Here is an 18,009-nt window from a genome sequence, read left to right on the forward strand (position 1 = left end):
CAGAGATTTGTCAGCTTTGAATACCATTTCTGGCACCAGTATCTCTCCCAAATGTAATCCACATGCCAAAGTAATTAATTAGTAGTTAAAACATTATTTAATTAGTGGGAAGAAAACAGTTAACTATTGTAACACGTTACTTGTAACGCAACACTGCACAACACTCAGCTCAGTGTGCTGCTGCGGCTAAGAAAGAAAATAGAATGTTAGGTATTATTAGGAAAGGAATGGAAAACAAAACTGAGGATGTTGTAATGCTTTTGTATCGCTCCATGGTGCGACCTATGAGGAAAGGCTAAAGCAGCTAGGGTTCTTCAGCTTGGAGAAAAGGCGGCTGAGGGAAGATATGATAGAGGTCTATAAAATAATGAGTGGAGTTGAACGGGTAGATGTGAAGCGTCTGTTCACGCTTTCCAAAAATACTAGGACTATGGGGCATGCGATGAAGCTACAAAGTAGTAAATTTAAAATGAATCAGAGAAACTTTTTCTTCACTCAACGTGTAATTAAACTCTGGAATTTGTTGCCAGAGAATGTGGTAAAGGCGGTTAGCTTAGCGGAGTTTTAAAAAAGTTTGGACGGCTTCCTAAAGGAAAAGTCCATAGACCATTATTAAATGGACGGGGGAAATCCACTATTTCTGGGATAAGCAGTATAAAATGTTTTGTACTTTTTTGGGATCTTGCTGGGTATTTGTGACGTGGATTGGCCACTGTTGGAAACAGGATGCTGGGCTCGATGGACCTTTGGTCTTTCCCAGTATGGCAATACTTATGTAGTTATGTACTTAACACTGATCATAGCTAATTCAGCTCATAAGGCTACATTGCTAGTGAGAACCTTCTAATTTATTTTATTTATTTAGATTTTGCTGACACCTTTTTCAGAAGTAGCTCAAGGTGGGTATTTCTCTGTCCCTGGAGGGGCTCACAATCTAATTTTTGTACCTGAGGCAATGGAGGGTTAAGTGACATTTCCAAAGCGGGTAAGCAATGTGTTCAGATATGATGCTGGCCTATCTTAACGCTCAGCCAACTCAATAATAACACAGACATACAGTGCAACAAAACCAGATAGTACTTTGGGGAAGAATTTATTTTCCTATAGGATGACGGTGTAGTCTGAACAGGAATTGTGTGTTCTGAGCTTGTGTTCACTTGTGTGTCTGAAGTGGCAGGGTATCACCATGTCAAAGTGCACCAATCAATGGAGAAGGAAAGAGGGGAATTTTCAGACAGGGAGAGAGCCAATTGATGGATATTCTTTCATTAATTTACAGGCATTGCTGTCCAATTTACCCATCACCGTCAAATTGAATGATGATGTCAAGTAAGTCATTTTGCAGAGCACCGTCCTATAACTGCCATACAAAGACATCATGAGAGTCATACGATTGCATCATTTCCTTGCTCCACGGTGTGAGAATGACTGTATGGTCCATGAGTCACATCATGCCTTGTGTACTTCAGATGGCTTTGCTCATGATGAGAACACTCATGAAAAACACCATGATAAAGAAGACCCACATAAAGAAACGATCCAGTACTTTAGCAACTTTCTTCCATTCCCCAATCCGTTTCTGAGCTGCCTTTTGGTCTCGGAAGCAATTGGCCATGTACTCAATGTTTTTTAGGAGATTTTCATGGTGGTACAGGCACTGGCTCTCTGGGCAGCTTTTATAGCCTCCCTCTTTTCCACCCCTACGCTCATCTAGGTTGACGTACTTTGCATTCTCTTTCCAACTGCTGTAGCCATGGTTGGACACATCACTGAATCCTGACTCTAGCTTTTCAGTCTTGTCTTGCCTCTTTGGGTCAAGGCCTTCCGGACAGTTCTTCGTTTTAGCTTTCAGATCTTCTTGTTTGGCCTGCTCATTCACCACCTTTACGTTGGGCAGTTTCTCTGGCTCTAACTGAATGTTGGGGCTCTTGCAACGCTCGCCAACCTCATAAACAAAGAAAATGCGAGACATGTACTGAAGGATGAACTTCTTGGCCCATCCGGGAACTGGTTTAGCTCCTGGCCCGTAGTGGTGGATGTTCAAAATGAATATGGTCAAAGCAGTTGAGGCTGTGATCATGGTCATTGTAGCAATGTAATACTTTCCTTGGAAAGAAGAGAAGCAAAGAGAAAACAACATCAACAGACTCGTTTCTAGTTACATTTTAGCTTCACAGTTTCTTTGTTGTCCAACACAACAGCAACAAAGTGATGGAGCTCATAATAAAAAGGAACCAAGTTACAAGTACGATGAAAGATACATATAATCAGTGAATGCACTCATTTTTATTATGACTCAAAAGATTGCAATACAACCCTTTTTATGCTAGAATGATTTTGATTGTTGTTATTGTTTATTCCAGTGGTTCCCAAACCTGGTCCTGGAGGCACCCCAGCCAGTCAGGTTTTCAGGATACCCACAATGAATATTCATGAGAAAGGATTGGCATGCAGTGGGGGCAGTGCATGCAAATCTCTTTCATGAATATTCATTGTGGGTATCTTGAAAACCTGACTGGCTGGGGTGCCTCCAGGACCAGGTTTGGGAACCACTGGTTTATTCTATTGCGTATTGTGCTTTTCATTGCTGTGATGAATTTTTTGGCAGTATCGTCATTTATTATTACTGAGTGAAATGTATTGTGATTTTTATTGTTGTATATTTTTTTATGAGAAAATATATCGTGCTGGGATCCCACCCGGTATTTAAGTGTTTTGTATATACTCAACATGCCATTTGTTTTAACTGGTTGTTAATGTGTTTTTAACTGTTGTGTATCCTGTGTATTTTCATGTAGACAGACCCTCTGATGCAGGTATTTGCTGAAACACGGGCCGTGTCGGGTCCTTCAATAAATTTTGCTTCCTCTCATGATTGCCTCCATTTTGTCGTTCCCTCTGTGGCCCTCTTCACTGTTTTGCTGTTTCCCTTTGATCTACTTTGCCTAATTTTGAGGGCCATTCACTGAATCCCGCCCTAAGTGTGCATTAGAGGTTACCGTCTTTAGTAAAATAGCCTCTAAATGAAATATATGATTAGAAGAAATCTGTGAGAGCTGGTAGGTGCCCCTCACCTAACAATAAGACAAAATGTGTGAGACCTAATTTCTTTCATACATTTAAATTACGATGCCTTTTTACTAAAGGGCATTAATCCCTTAACACAGATGTCAGTGCATGACAACAACAGACAAAATACTACAAAATATTTGAACACATGGTAACCTGCGTGTTACCTCTTTTTGCACAATAGTTTTAAGAAGGAGCATGTTGTGGGCCTTCCCACATTATCTGGCTTGTGCATTAGGACTAGCATGTGGTACCTGGATAACCCAGAGGTAATGTGGCAGCACCTCCTAAGAGGCAGTAAATGCTCCCACTTTAATTTTTTGTAGGTAACTGCACACTATTGAGACCATTTGCACATCTCTCTATATAAAACGCACCTCCAACGTTCTAATGAAGCCGGAAGTTGTAGTTGTGTAGATCGCTTTTGCCCATGAGTGTTTGCCCCGCCCTCGCACCACAATGTGATGACGTCGAGGGCGGAGCACTCACACTCACCAACTCACCGTGGGACGGAGGGTGGGGGATTACCTTGCTAGCGCCCGATTGTCATGACATTGCCAATCGCATCACTCAGATGCATAACGGACCTATCCACCACCCGAACAACAGCAATCGCCGGCGCATAGAAGAAGAGAAATGTGTCAGGATCTTTTATTTTACTTCAACTGCTTTTTGTTGCCTTAAACCCACCCCCCCCCCCCCACACCCACCCCCCAAAGCTTCTGTCTTAGGTAACCACCTAGTACTGCTAATTCTTGGGCCGACCCTGCTGCACCCAAGATGTACTGCGTAGGGTCAGGCATTGCCATTTTCCAAGATGGTGATTAAGAGTGCAACAGGGTGGACACCCTGGAGGGTGTGAATGACATGAGGAAGGACCTAGCGAAGCTAGAGGAATGGACCGATATTTGGCAACTAAGGTTTAATCCCAAAAAATGCAGGGTCATGCACTTGGGTAGCAAAAAATCCGAGGGAACGGTACAGTATAGGGGGTGAAGTGCTTTAGTGTGCGAAGGAAAAGCGGGACTTGGGGGAAATTGTGTCCGACGACCTTAAAGCTTTCAAACAGGTAGAAAAAGCGACGGCCAAAGCCAGAAGGATGCTTGGGTGCATAAAGACAGGCATGACCAGCAGGAAAAAGGAGGTGATAGTGCCGTTGTATGTCTCTGGTGAGGCCCCATTTGGAGTACTGCGTGCAGTTCTGGAGACTGCACCTACGGAAAGATATAAACAGGAAGGAGTCGGTCCAGAGGGCGGCTACGAAATTAGTAAGTGGTCTTCAATGCAAAAATTATAGGGACAGGCTTATGAACCTCAACATGTATACGCTGGAAGAGAGGAAGGAGAGAGGAGACATGATAGAAACATTTAAATATCTCAAGGGCATTTATGCACAGGAAGACAGCCTTTTTCAAATGAAGGAGAGCTCTTGAATGAGGGGGCATACAACAAATTCCAGGAATAACATGTATAGAATGTTTGTACGTTTGGGAAGCTTGCCAGGTGCCCTTGGCCTGGATTGGCCGCTGTCATGGACAGGATGCTGGGCTCGATGGACCCTTGGTCTTTTCCCAGTATGGCATTACTTATGTACTAAAGTTGAGAGGGAATAGGCTTAGGAGTAACCTAAGGAAGTATTATTTCACAGAAAGGGTGGTGGAGGCATGGAATGGCCTCCTGGTGGAGGTGGTGGAGTCGAGGACTGCTCCAGAGTTTAAAAAGGCATGGGATAAGCATGTGGGATCGCTTAGGAACAGGAAGAATTAGGGGTTACAGAGGATGGGCAGACTGGATGGGTCTTATGGCCTTTATCTGCTGTCATGTTTCTATGTTTCTAGGTATGAGTGGATGGGATTGCTCCTGTCTTTGATAGAATATTTACTGGGCGGTTGGAGCTGGGAGCAACAAATGTGTCTTCACCTCTCATTGAAATGAATTACCTTTTTGGTGGTCAAAGTGGAAACATCTTTACCCAATGACGGCCCCAACCCAACCCATTAGACGTTTCTCCATGAAGGGTCAGACAACTCACCAATTAGCGGTACGTTTTCTGATGGTGGCATGCTCTCGGCTACCAGCAACTGAAACACAGTGAGTGCCAGCAACACAGTCACACCCAGAGAGACTTTCTCTCCAGAGTCTGCCGGGAGATAGAAGCCAAGTGGGGCAAGGAAGGAGATCATAATGCAGGGTAGGAGAAGATTGAAGATATAGAAGGATGCCCGCCTCTTCAGGATGAGAGTGTAGGTGATGTCAGGGTATGGTTCAGAGCAACAACCATAAGTGATAACATTCTTCTTGGCAGGCATGCCCAACACTTCCCATTCCACATTCTCCACAAAGTCAGTCAGATCGCCTGTATCTAGATGGTTGAGGATGTCTATCTGGTTGCCATTGTAGGTCCAGGAGCCAAAGGTCAAGCGACACTGCTGCCCATCAAAAGGGAAGAAGGATACATCCACCTTGCAGGAGCTCTTAGTGATGGCAGGGGAGTCCCACATGATCTGTCCATCGTACCGAATGACGACGTTTGTCTCCAGGGAACCCGTGAACTGGTCATCGGCACTGAGGGGAAAGAGAGCAGAGGGGAAAGTCTGGTTACATGCTGACCATTCCCTGCAGGTTCTGCATTCAATGCAAAGCCCACCCTTCTCAGAAAGCGCTTTTAGGAACGGATGAAAATGTCTGACAGTGGAAGTTACACCCATGATATTCCGGGAACTGGCCTTGTTGGAGCACAAAAAAAAGAGGTTATTTGGAGCAGACTAAAAGGCTTCACTTAACACCAGACTATCTCTGCTTCTGGAAGCAGGTGAAAACTTTGCTCTTCAACCAGGCCTTTAACGGAAGAAGTAAATGACACCGGCTGCACATACTGTAGCAAGACATGTTTATCCGCTCCTACCCTTGCTGAGATTTTTAATCACCTCTCTGACCTCATGTGCAACTTTCTTTACATTATTTTCTCTTAGTCTCTTACCTATCTATATGTTCCATCTTCGCTTATACCCTACACTATCAATTAAAATGTTGACATTGTAAGTAGTATCCTATGCCATACTGTGTATTGTTATTTGAACAATTTTATTGCTGTAATTGCTTATGTTTGACTTATTCTTGCTGTACACCATCTTGAGTGAATTCCTTCAAAAAGGTGGTAAATAAATAACAAGTTACACAGACATGAAGGGACACTGAGGACTAGGGAAGAATAAGAGATTTTTAGAAAGGAAGTCTTCTGAAACGCCATGCAAGTGTCAATCTTCAAAAGACCTATGTGACTAAAATCAATTTATAACTGCATAAATCTGACAAGAAATATGCTACCCCCACCCACCTCCAAAGTCTGGCTATTGTCTAGATTTAGCTGGACATATAGGAGGAGATTCTATATATGGCGTCCAAAAAATTTGCACGGAAGAAAATTACGCCTAGGAGTATTCTCTAAAGTATGCCTAAATTTTATAGAATCACCTTATATTTCCATGTGGTATATAGAATACGCTGCACACTTCTCCACATGTGCAGAGCGGGTATATTCTATAACTGTGCACGTAGTTTTTTTTGGAATGCCCATGACACACCCCTTTTTGGATGTGCACATTAGAATTTAGGCACAGTGAGTTACAGAATACACGTGGAGGGGCATAATCGAACGGGGACGGCCATCTCTAAGGACGTCCCGGCGAAGGGGTGGGGAAACCCCTATTATCGAAACAAGATGGGCGTCCATCTTTTGTTTCGATAATACGGTCGGGGACACCCAAATCCCAACATTTAGGTCGACCTTAGAGATGCTCGTCCCCGGTTTTCGGCGATAATGGAAACCGAGGATGCCCATCTCAAAAACGACCAAATCCAAGCCATTTGGTCGTGGGAGGAGCCAGCATTTGTAGTGCACTGGTCCCCCTCACATGCCAGGACACCAACCGGGCACCCGAGGTGGCACTGCAGTGGACTTCACAAATTGCTCCCAGGTGCATAGCTCCCTTACCTTCAGTGCTGAGCCCCCCAACCCCCCCCCCCAAAACCCACTCCCCACAACTGTACACCACTACCATAGCCCTAAGGGGTGAAGGGGGGCACCTACATGTGGGTACAGTGGGTATCGGGTGGGTTTTGAAGGTCTCACATTTACCACCACAAGTGTAACAGGTAGGGGGGGATGGGCCTGGGTCCGCCTGCCTGAAGTGCACTGCACCCACTAAAACTGCTCCACGGACCTGCATACTGCTGTCATAGAGCTGGGTATGACATTTGAGGCTGGCAAAAAAAAATTTTAATTTTTTTTTTGAGGGTGGGAGGGGGTTGGTGACCACTAGGGGAGTAAGGGAAGGTCATCCCCAATTCCCTTCGGTGGTCATCTGGTCAGTTCAGGTACCTTTTTGAGGCTTGGTTGTGAAAATAAATGGACCAAGTAAAGTCGACCAAATGCTCATTAGGGATGCCCTTCTTTTTTCCATTATTGGCCGAGGATGCCCATCTCTTAAGCACGCCCCAGTCCCGCCTTCGCTACGCCTTTGACACGCCTCCGGGAACTTTGGTCATCCCCGAGATGGACTGCAGTTGAGGGTGCCCAAAATCGGCTTTCGATTATGCTGATTTGGGCGACCCTGAGAGAAGGATGGCCATCTCCCGATTTGTGTCGGAAGATGGGCGCCCTTCTCTTTCGAAAATGCCCCTGATAGTGAGTTATGCACAAAAATTCTAATTATTGCCAATTAGTGCTCATAATTACTTGTTAAACACTGTTCTTATAGAATACGCTTGGATTTTGGTGCAGAACATTGGGCCCGCTACATAGAATCCGGGGGAAAGGGACTGGAATGGGGCTTTTAGATTTAGTTGTTTTTTACAATATTCAGTGGTAATTGGTTCGTCTATCCAAATGTGACCACACAGTTTTCCTACATTATATTTCTTTACATAGAAGTTTGCACTCATTTAGATTTAAGTCATTCATTCTGGTATAGAGAATCTTATTCAGGCTCTAGTTCTGCGACTTCATCCAAATCCATCTACAGAGAGCAGCCGCAAGACCTGCATATGGCTGGATTTATTTGTTGCATTTGTATCCCACATTTTCCCACCTATTTGCAGGCGCAATGTGGCTTACATAATACCGTAAAGGCTTTCGCCTAGTCCGGTAGATAAAGAAATACAAGGTGATATTGTGGTCGAATAAAGGTACAATGGGGGTTGAGGAGAGGAAAGGTTATATAGAGGGGCATAATCGAACAGAAACGCCTATCTCCATGGGCGTTTATCTCCGAGAACGGGTCCGTGAAGGGGCGGACCCAACCGTATTTTCGAAACAAATAGACGTCCATGTTTTATTCGCCAAGTTGTGAGCTGGGCGTTTTTGCTTTTCAGCGATAATGGACAATGAAATCGCCCAGCTCAAAAACGAATAACTCCAAGGCATTTGTTCGTGGGAGGGGCCAGGATTCGTAGTGCACTGGTCCCCCTCACATGCCAGGACACCAACCGGGCACCCTAGGGGGCACTTTTACAAAAACAAAACAAAAGGTAAAAGAGCTCCCAGGTGCATAGCACCCTTCCCTTGTGTGTAAAGCCCCCCAAATCCCCCTCAAAACCCACTGCCCACAAGTCTACACCATTACTATAGCCCTAAGGGGTGAAGGGGGGCACCTACATGTGGGTACAGTGGGTTCGGGGGGGGTTGGACAACTAAGCATTAAGCAGCACAATTGTAACAGGTAGGGGGGGGGGGATGGGCCTGGGTCCACCTGCCTGAAGTCCACTGCACCCCCTAACAACTGCTCCAGGGACCTGCATACTGCTGTCAGGGAGGTGGGTATGACATTTGAGGGTGAAAATAAAAAGTTGTGAAACATCATTTTTTGTGGTGGGAGGGGGTTTATGACCACTGGGGGAGTCAGGGGAGGTCATCCCCGATTCCCTCCAGTGGTCATCTGGTCATTTAGGGCACTTTTTGGGGCCTTATTCGTGGAAAAACAGGGTCCAGGAAAAGTGCCCTAAATTCTAGCTAAAAACGCATACTTTTGTCCCATTATCTGTGAAATGCGCCCATCTCTGTTCGGCAGATAACCACGCCCCAGTTCCGCCTTCGCCACACCTCTGACACGCCCCCATCAACTTTGTCTGCATCTGCGACGGAGTGCAGTTGAAAACGTCCAAAATCGGCTTTCGATTATACCGCTTTATTCGTTTTTGTGAGATAAACGTCCATCTCCCGATTTAGGTCGGAACTTGGGCGTTTTTCTCGTTCGATTATAAGCTGGATAGTGTCCATTACGAGCTTTGGTTTTGCTGTGTTGCCGAGTGTAGGTATCTATGTTGGGTCGGTGGGGTAAGCCTTTTTTAATAGGTTTTCAGTGATTTCCTGAAGTTTAGGTGGTCATAGGTTGTTTTCACAGCTTTTAGCAGTGCGTTCCATAATTGTGTGCTTATATAGGAGAAGCTGGATGCTTTGTATTTGAGTCCTTTACAGTTTGGGTAGTGGAGGTTTAGGTATGTTCAAGATTCACCTAAAAAAGGCCAAACAGAGAGGCAACATCTTACAAATGTATGATCAGTCGAATCAAGTGAGTCCTAAGGTCCAAACTGAAGCATTTATCAAAAAGGCATAAACCCCCACATGGCCATGTTTTGGCATACACCTGCTTCAGGGGTTGTATACAATGAGAGTAGTGTCTTTTTCAATTAAAACATATGTTGGGACCAACTTCAGAATGATAGAGATCCTAACTTGCCTTCAGTTCATAGTCTACAATAGCAGTGGTTCAAACCCTGCTGGAACTTCATAAACTCTTCTGTCTCCGGGAGGTTGTGTCAGAAACATCTTAGAGGAAAGGTAGACACAGAATCAAGAACACATCGATAGATGGACAAAGAGAAAAGGGGATAAGGCAGCATACAGGTGGAAGTGATGAATTGAGAGATATAAACAAATCATCAAAAAACTTCAAACTGCTCAAAACACTGCAGCCAGACTTATATTTGGAAAAACAAAATACGAAAGTGCTAAGCCCCTAAGAGAAAACTTACACTGGCTTCCTCTTAAAGAACGTATAACGTTCAAAATATGCACTCTGGTGCATAAAATAATTCACGGTGATGCTCCAACCTACATGTTAGACCTTATTGACCTACCACCCAGGAATGCTAAAAGATCGGCATGCACATTCCTAAATCTTCACTTCCCCAGCTGTAAAGGTCTCAAATATAGATTAATACATGCATCCAGTTTTTCATACTTAAGTTCGCAAATGTGGAATGCTCTACCATTGGACCTGAAAATAATTCACAACCCAATTAACTTCCGTAAGGCACTGAAGACACATCTCTTTAACATGACATACCATAATGACTAATAATTGGAACTGTAATTCACCATCATTTACTTAACAATCGGATTACTTTCTTCCTATATCGTATTGTTTAGTATGCAATCCATGTTCAATATGTGATACCATTTGTATATTTTCCCTTTTATACCCAACTGTTCATTTAGCATTCATGTTCTATATATATTACCGATTGTATATGTATTCTGAAATGACATAAGTCATGACAGAAAATTGTAAGCCACGTTGAGCCTGCAAATAGGTGGGAAAATGTGGGATACAAATGCAACAAATAAATAAACGGAAACCACTGAGCTGAGAGAAGAAAATGGAAGGTGGAACTGGCAACTTAGGAGGCAAAATATAGAGAAAAAACCTTCTCATTAACCATAGAGTAGCAGTGAAGAATGATGGCCAACGTCTCACCTTTAGGCTTCTTCAAGAAATGTGGCCGTGCCACTGCCTGTGTCCTGTTGAAATGCTGCTGCCCAAGACCAGTCCAACCTACCTGTTATAAAGGACTATATCAGGTCTCCAGACATAACTACTAGGTATGCGAATGGTGTCAAGCCCATCATAATCATCCTTATTCCAGCGCAGATAGGCATCAAACCACACTTGCCGGATCCACAGGTAGGCGATCAGGATCTGGTTCCTTTCATCCTAGAGCAGAAGAGAGAGGTGGAGACAGCTTAACCATCAGGCAGAACAATTTCTGCTTCTCCTAGCCTTGATTCAGTAATACGGTCAGGCATTAAACAGTAATAACAATGCAGGCATTGTATAATTACATCTCGGTGCATAGACCTGTGCGTAGCACTCAATGTTTATTACACATTCTTACTGTGTCTGCAGATTGTATGAAAATTTATAACCAGATAAACAGGCACCTTTGTCCTCACATTCTTCTTCAAATTTGTTAATAAAACTATTGAAAAGAACTGACCCAAGCAACAAACTCTAAGGTAGGGTTACCATATTTTGTCCCCCAAAAAGGAGGACACATGGCCCGCCCCCACCACACACCCCACCCACCCTTCACACCCGCCCCACCCCCTTTCACGCCCTCACTCCGCCCCCTGTCACATTTTCCCCTGCCCCCTGTCACACACCCCGTCACCCCCCTCCCCTTACCTTACTACTGACCTGGTGGTCTAGTGACCTTTTCAGGGCAGGAAAGAGCCCCCTCTGCGCTGCCCTGCATGCATCCTTCCTGTTGGTGATCTCGACGCTGATTCAAAATGGCCGCCGAGAGTTGAAGTCTCGCAGGTCACTTCAACTCTTGGCAGCCATTTTGAATCAGCGCCGAGATCACCAACAGGAAAGATGCATGCAGGGCAGCACTCCGGGCAGGAAAGAGGGGGCTCTTTCCTGCCCCGAAGGCGGAAGAGGTCACTAGACCACCAGGGCAGTAGTAACTAAGGGGAGGGGAGGCTAACAATCTGCCCGTTTGTCCGGATTTCTGGACAAACGGGCAGGCTGGCGGGCGGGCTGTCCTATAAGACAGCCCGCCCACCAGCCTGCCCGTTTGTCCAGAAATCCGGACAAACGGGCAGATTGGCAAAACCCTCCCGGTTGCCCGGACATGTCCTCAAAAAGAGGACATGTCCGGGTAAATCCGGACATATGGTAACCCTACTCTAAGGTACAGCACTGGTCACCAAGACTGTTCTCCATTGACTAGTAGGGGCTATACTACCGTCCGCCAAGACAGAACGAACAGACAGATTAACAAATTTTACAGAAATTAGAAAAGCTGGCAAATTGGGCAACATTATAATAAGGGGTGATTTGTAGGGATCTTTTCCTGCTGTCTCACCTGGTTAGGCCTGAACCATATTTGCTGAACCAATATGGATCTACAGCCTGAGGCCTCCATACAACATGAACCAGCTTTTCTACAAAGGAAAACTAGCTCTTGGCACAGCTGGGCTAGTAACTTCATCAAGGACATCACTAGCCTTCCAGTCATCTCCTGGGAAGGTGTGTAGGAGTGTGCCTCACAGAGACAGAGTCTCTGGGAATGAACCATGGAGGGGAGTTTGGAACTGACTGATAAGTTGTTCTTGCTAGAAGCCCACGAGGCCTCTCATTGTCATGAATGTATGTGACCTGGACAGATGGATAGACGGCGTGTGATTGGTCCATGATGGTCATCTGTGGACTCGGAGGGGAGTGCCAAAGCTGGGCATAGGAGAAAGAGAATGAAAGACAGAGAAGGGGGGAAAGGAAAATGGGACTTGATATACCGCCTTTCTGAGGTTTTTGCAACTACATTCAAAGCGATTTACATATATTCAGGTACTTATTTTGTACCAGGGGCAATGGAGGGTTAAGTGACTTGGCCAGAGTCATAAGGAGCTGCAGTGGGAATTGAACCCAGTTCCCCAGGATCAAAGTCCACTGCACTAACCACTAGGCTACTCCTCCACTAGCAACATTCCATGTAGAAGCCTGCCCTTGCAGATCACCAATGTGGCTGCGCAGGCTTCTGTTTCTGTGCATCTGACGTCCTGCACGTGACGTCACATTGAAGCGACAGCTGTTGGTAGCCTTTAAATAGCGCCTACAAAGAACTGACAAGTGCAGCATAAGCATTCAGCGCCGATGTCTCAGCTTACAGACCGTTGTGAATCTGTTGTGGGCAATTAACCCGAGTCCCTGACGAAAGCACTGAAACCCGCGGCGTGGGCGCAATAAGGGGAAGCCAAAGTGGATTTCAGCAGTGAGAGACACGGACACGACTTTAAGAAAAGATAAGTTTTTTGTTTAGAGCACATGTAGTTTGAGCACTTTTTATGTGTTTGCAATAGCACCACAAAATAATGAATCAAGGGACAGCCCAATGAAGAGATGCTATGCCACTAGGCAAAAGAATTTATGATATTGCCTATTAGTGGTATCTTCTGAGGGTTCCCTTACACATATACATATATATATAAGAATATACCACACTATGAATATGTTTTACATCATAACGTGTAAGGAGAGGAAAAATTCAAGGTAGGGCTATTTGCAGACAGTTTAGTTCCTATCTTTGGTTTTGTAGATTATTTGGTTTTGTTTACCAAAGAGTATTCTATTGAGGAGATTTTGAGTGGTTTGCTAGTGGAATAGCAACATTCCATGTGGAATCCCAAAGAATAGCAAGATTCTGGAATCCTAAAGAATGACAAGATTCCATGTAGAACCCCAAAGAATATCAAGATTCTGGAATCCTAAAGAGTAACAAGATTCCATGCAGACACTCAAATAGTAGCAACATTCCATGTAGAACCCCAAAGAATAGCAAGATTCTGGAATCCTAGAGTGTAACAAGATTCCAAGCAGAATTGCAAAGAGTAGCAACATTCCATGTAGAAACCCAAAGAATAGCAAGATTCTGGAATCCTAAAGAGTAACAAGATTCCACGTGGAATCTCAAGGAGTAGCAACATTCCATGTAGAACCCCAAAGAATAGCAAGATTCTGGAATCCTAAAAAGTAACAAGATTCTATGTAGAATCTCAAAGAGTAGCAACATCCCATGCTAAGGATTTTTCCACTGTCTTGTTAGGATTAAGAATTAATTTACTAGTTGCAAGCCATGATGCAAGAGCAAACAATCTTGAAGTGGTTGAAGATCAATATTGAATTGGGAAAAGTACGGCAATCACGTGTGGGGTGCATCGAGGGCATTCCAACAAGTTGCCCACGGATTTACAGAATTCGCCCAAGGTGCGCCTAAGTTGGATACCGGCATTTAGACATGCTTTTAGTAGGCGTAAGTACAGTGCTCAATGGTTAGGCAGTGGATACATGCTGAACATTCTTCCGTATAGAGCGCGCTGCCTTTATAGAATAGTACTGAGTGCTCAATTTGTTCTGCGCCAAATTTTCAACATCATTTATCGACTTCCCTCCATTATGTATTCAGTCTAGCTTCTTAGGGGGTCTTTTACTAAGCTGCAGTAACGATTTGAGCTTGAAGTAGAAATCAGTTGGTGGTAAACTCCAAGACGCCTGTTTACCGGCAGCTGATTTCTACCATGAGCTAAAAATGCTACCATGGCTTAGTAAAAGACCCCCTAACTGTTACAGTTAGTCAGTAGGTGGTGGCCACTTGTATGTAAGCTGAGAACATAATGTTTTACTTGGTTAATTTAGGAGCACCTCTCAGTGAATGTCTCCATAACAGTAATGAACTTCACTCCCAAGCCAGGGTATGATCTCAGTCTCTCAGATTTACTGCTTAACACCTGCATTGTGCTAGACAGCTTTCCATCTAGACGCTGTACTGAGTAAAGGGAAATTATTAAGACCTTGGTCTTCACTCCCAATCCTCAAGGGCTGCCAACAGATCAGGTTTTCAGGTTACCTGTAATGACTATGCAGGAGCCATTTGCATACAGTGGTGGTACAGGCCATACTAATATTCACTAGGGATGCTCTGAAAACCTGACCTGTTGGTGGTCCTTGAGGACTGGGAGTGAAGATCAAACATTAAGCTGCTTGGACACTTCTTCTAATTAGGCTGGTGACTGCATGAGGATTTTGAGTCTGTCTACATGTTGTACAGAAGAATCACTTGGGCACTGATGCTTCTCTTATCAATACATCACTGCTAGTGTGCTCTTGTGTGCTTGACTAGATTAGATATGTTCCTAAATTCATGTGTTATCAGACCATTTGCCTTTTTCTCTCACTATCCCTTTTGGCAAGTATGAACTCCCCCTCAAATCACAAGTCAGGAACTTTGGAATACAGTTAGATTCAACACTTACTCTGATTCCCCAAATCCAAGCAACCTTCAAGAGCTGCTTCTACTATTTGCAACAGCTACGCTGCTTCTCTCTTTACATCGAGAAGGTAAATCTTATCCCAGTTGTGCATGCCACGGTAACATCAAGACTGGATTACTGCAATGCACTATACAACAGTCTGACTACAAAGGGCCTGCACCAGCTCCAGTTGATTCAGAATGCAGCCGCAAGACTCATAGAAGGTTGCAAGCGACGTGACCACATCACACCATTTTTGCAAAAACTTCATTGGCTACCAGTACAATACAGGGCTAACTTTAAAACTCTATGTCTGATCTTCAAGTCCCTGAAAGGAAATGGCCCCAAGTATCTGAAGAATAGGACGATCCTCCACACACCGCCAAGGACACTAAGGTCCTCCCAAGGCCTTTCACTAGCTACACCTTCTCCAAAAGACATTACATGATGTGCAAGCGAGCCTTCTCCGGAGAAGCCCCCACACTCTGGAATGCATTGCCTGAAAGGCTCCGCTTAACACAAGACTACCTCTACTTCAGGAAGCAGGTGAAAGCTTGGCTCTTCAACCAAGCCTTTAATGGAAGAAGTAACTAACTTGTTGGTCTCACTCACACACACAAGGATTGACTCAGGCTGCACATACTGCAGCGGGACATGTTTATCCACTCCTACCCTAGCTGAGATAATATTTAACCATCTCTCTGACCTCACGTGCAACTTTCTTCAAATCAGTCACCTTACTTTCTAATTCTTCCTACTTTCTTACTCATCTATGTTACAACTTTGCCTTACCCTTCACTACCAATTATAATGTTCTAGTACATACTTGTGTTGTCATTGCAAGTAGTATACCATGCCATACTTTGTATTGTTACTTGAATATTTTTACTACTCTAATTGCCTCTTGCTCATGTTTGATCTATTCTTACTGTACACCACCTTGAGTGAATTCCTTCAAAACGGCGGTAAATAAATCCTAATAAATAAATAAATATGGATGGTAAAATTAAATTAAATTAAAACAGCTATCTGAGCTCTGCTGTATTTTGTGTGATATGCAATGGGTTAGTCTGTCCAATAAGGTGACCCTGGGCATCGTCACATTCTGAGCAGCTACCCTGTTTCCCCGAAAGTAAGACATCCCCCGAATATAAGACCTAGTAGAGGTTTTCCTGAATTGGTAGATATAAGGCCTCCCCCGAAAGTAAGACCTAGCAAATTTTTGTTTGAAAGCAGGGCCACCGAGAGCCGGACAAGGCCGCCCCCGGGCCTCCCCCCCCCCCCCCCCCCACCCGAGGTCACCGGGCCCCCCTCCACCCATCCTCCGTCGCTCCCGGAACTAACCTTAAACGCCTCCTTTCACCTTCGCAGCAAGCAGCAGCAGGGCAGACCTCCTTCCGTGCCCCACCCTCACGGACATTACGTCAGGCGAGGGCGGGACATGGAAGGAAGGAGTGGCCTGCCCTGCTGCTGCTTGCTGCAAAGGTGAAAGGAGGCGTTTAAGGTTAGTTCCAGGAGTGACGGAGGGCGGGTGGGCCAACCCCGATCCAACCCTGATGTTTCCCCGAAAAATAAGACAGCCCCTGAAAATAAGACCTAGCGCATTTTTGGGGACAAAAATTAATATAAGACAGTGTCTTATTTTCGGGGAAACATGGTAGAAGCGAGGCCTACCAGATTATTCCAGGCCACCCAATACAGAGATCCGGGCCTGACTTCTCCCGATCACTTAATACAGAGAGCCAGGCCTGGCTCTTCATCATTGTGTCTCTGAATTCATAGTCTTATTAGAGAAAGACTGAAGTACAGGTGAAGCCAGGGATATAATAGAGCAAATTCAGGGCTGGATCAACCTGTCTCTAACCACCTGGAGTCTTCTGCTGACCCTGTCAGAAAAATTAAGGTTTGCTTCACACGTCTCAAATTTTGCGGTATATCAAGTAAATTGAACTTGAATTGCTTAGTGTGGGGTTCTGGTTTTGCCCATTAGATGCTTATGAAAAGCAGGACATCTCCATGCATGAAAGAGGGGGAAATCGTGTTAGTCTCTGTACGTTGACCTGGAAGAGGGAGCCACTCCACTCAAGCTACACGGAATGTTTTTCTGGCACAGTTTTGCCACACAGTACCTGAAAACTGAAATTAGAAACTGGACAGAATTTCAGAGCGGGCCTCTATTTTCTCCCCCTTTAAAAGAAATGCTGTGGCCCATTGGGATCCCAAATGTTGTTCCCGTACCATGTCGATGATCTGAGAAAGGGTGATCTGAAGTGTGACGTTCATGGCTCTGTCCATGTCCTCCACAGGTCGCAGGGCATTGGTGTAGTTATCAAACAAATCTTTCATCAGCTTATAGGCAAATCTCCCCTGTGCTCCCAGGCAGCCTGAAAGCAGAAGGGAATTTAGGTGAAGATTTGATGTCATGCTATGCAAGAGACATGAATCTATCGCACCTTTACTACTCTGAGGGTCAGGTTAAAAAGAAGCTACCTTTCACATGTGGGAGATGCACCTCTTCCAGATGTTCTGAGCTTGTTTGAGATCCGATGTCTTACCTGTGATATTGGGTTCTTTTGCTGCATTCAGAATTAACCCAGTCAAATGTGGGTGTGACTGAGGAATTTTTTCCTAAAAACAAAAGGCAGAGGCTGAGTCTTGCTAGAGAAAACCGAGGTTAAACCCAAATCTGGTTCACTCTGCCTCTCATGTCAATGAGTTTGTTGACAACCTCAAAGAGGAAAGGTACAAGTTTCATTAGACTAGGCAGCTTACCCACTGGGTTCTAGTCTGGGCTCTGTCACTGATTCTGGAGACCATGCCCTTTGCCATCTGCTCTTTCAGAGTGAGAG

The 18,009-nt window shown here is 44.7% G+C and overlaps 1 protein-coding gene across 1 annotated transcript; it reads right to left on the reverse strand.

Moving 5' to 3' along the window:
- Positions 1-1,229: 1,229 nt before the first annotated feature.
- CHRNA10 (cholinergic receptor nicotinic alpha 10 subunit) lies at positions 1,230-17,584 on the reverse strand. Its single transcript, XM_030199730.1, has 4 exons — positions 17,399-17,584; positions 10,909-11,063; positions 5,102-5,634; positions 1,230-2,106 (listed from the first exon to the last, which is right to left on the reverse strand). The coding sequence occupies exons 1-4, from the start codon at positions 17,582-17,584 to the stop codon at positions 1,466-1,468; spliced, it is 1,515 nt and encodes a 504-aa protein (XP_030055590.1). The 3' UTR covers positions 1,230-1,465.
- Positions 17,585-18,009: the final 425 nt, after the last annotated feature.

The sequence above is a fragment of the Microcaecilia unicolor genome, chromosome 4, assembly GCF_901765095.1.
Source record: "Microcaecilia unicolor chromosome 4, aMicUni1.1, whole genome shotgun sequence".
NCBI classification, from domain to species: Eukaryota; Metazoa; Chordata; class Amphibia; order Gymnophiona; family Siphonopidae; genus Microcaecilia; species Microcaecilia unicolor.

Bases quoted from the DNA above. Each gene is read 5' to 3' on its own strand.
- CHRNA10 (XM_030199730.1), bottom strand. From the start codon at position 17,584: ATGACATCAAATCTTCACCTAAATTCCCTTCTGCTTTCAGGCTGCCTG. The intron at 11,064-17,398 runs GTACGGGAACAA...CTTCTGCTCTAG, and splicing joins TTTCTCAGATCATCGACATG to GATGAAAGGAACCAGATCCT. The intron at 5,635-10,908 runs GTAGGTTGGACT...CTTTCCCCTCAG, and splicing joins GATATAGTCCTTTATAACAG to TGCCGATGACCAGTTCACGG.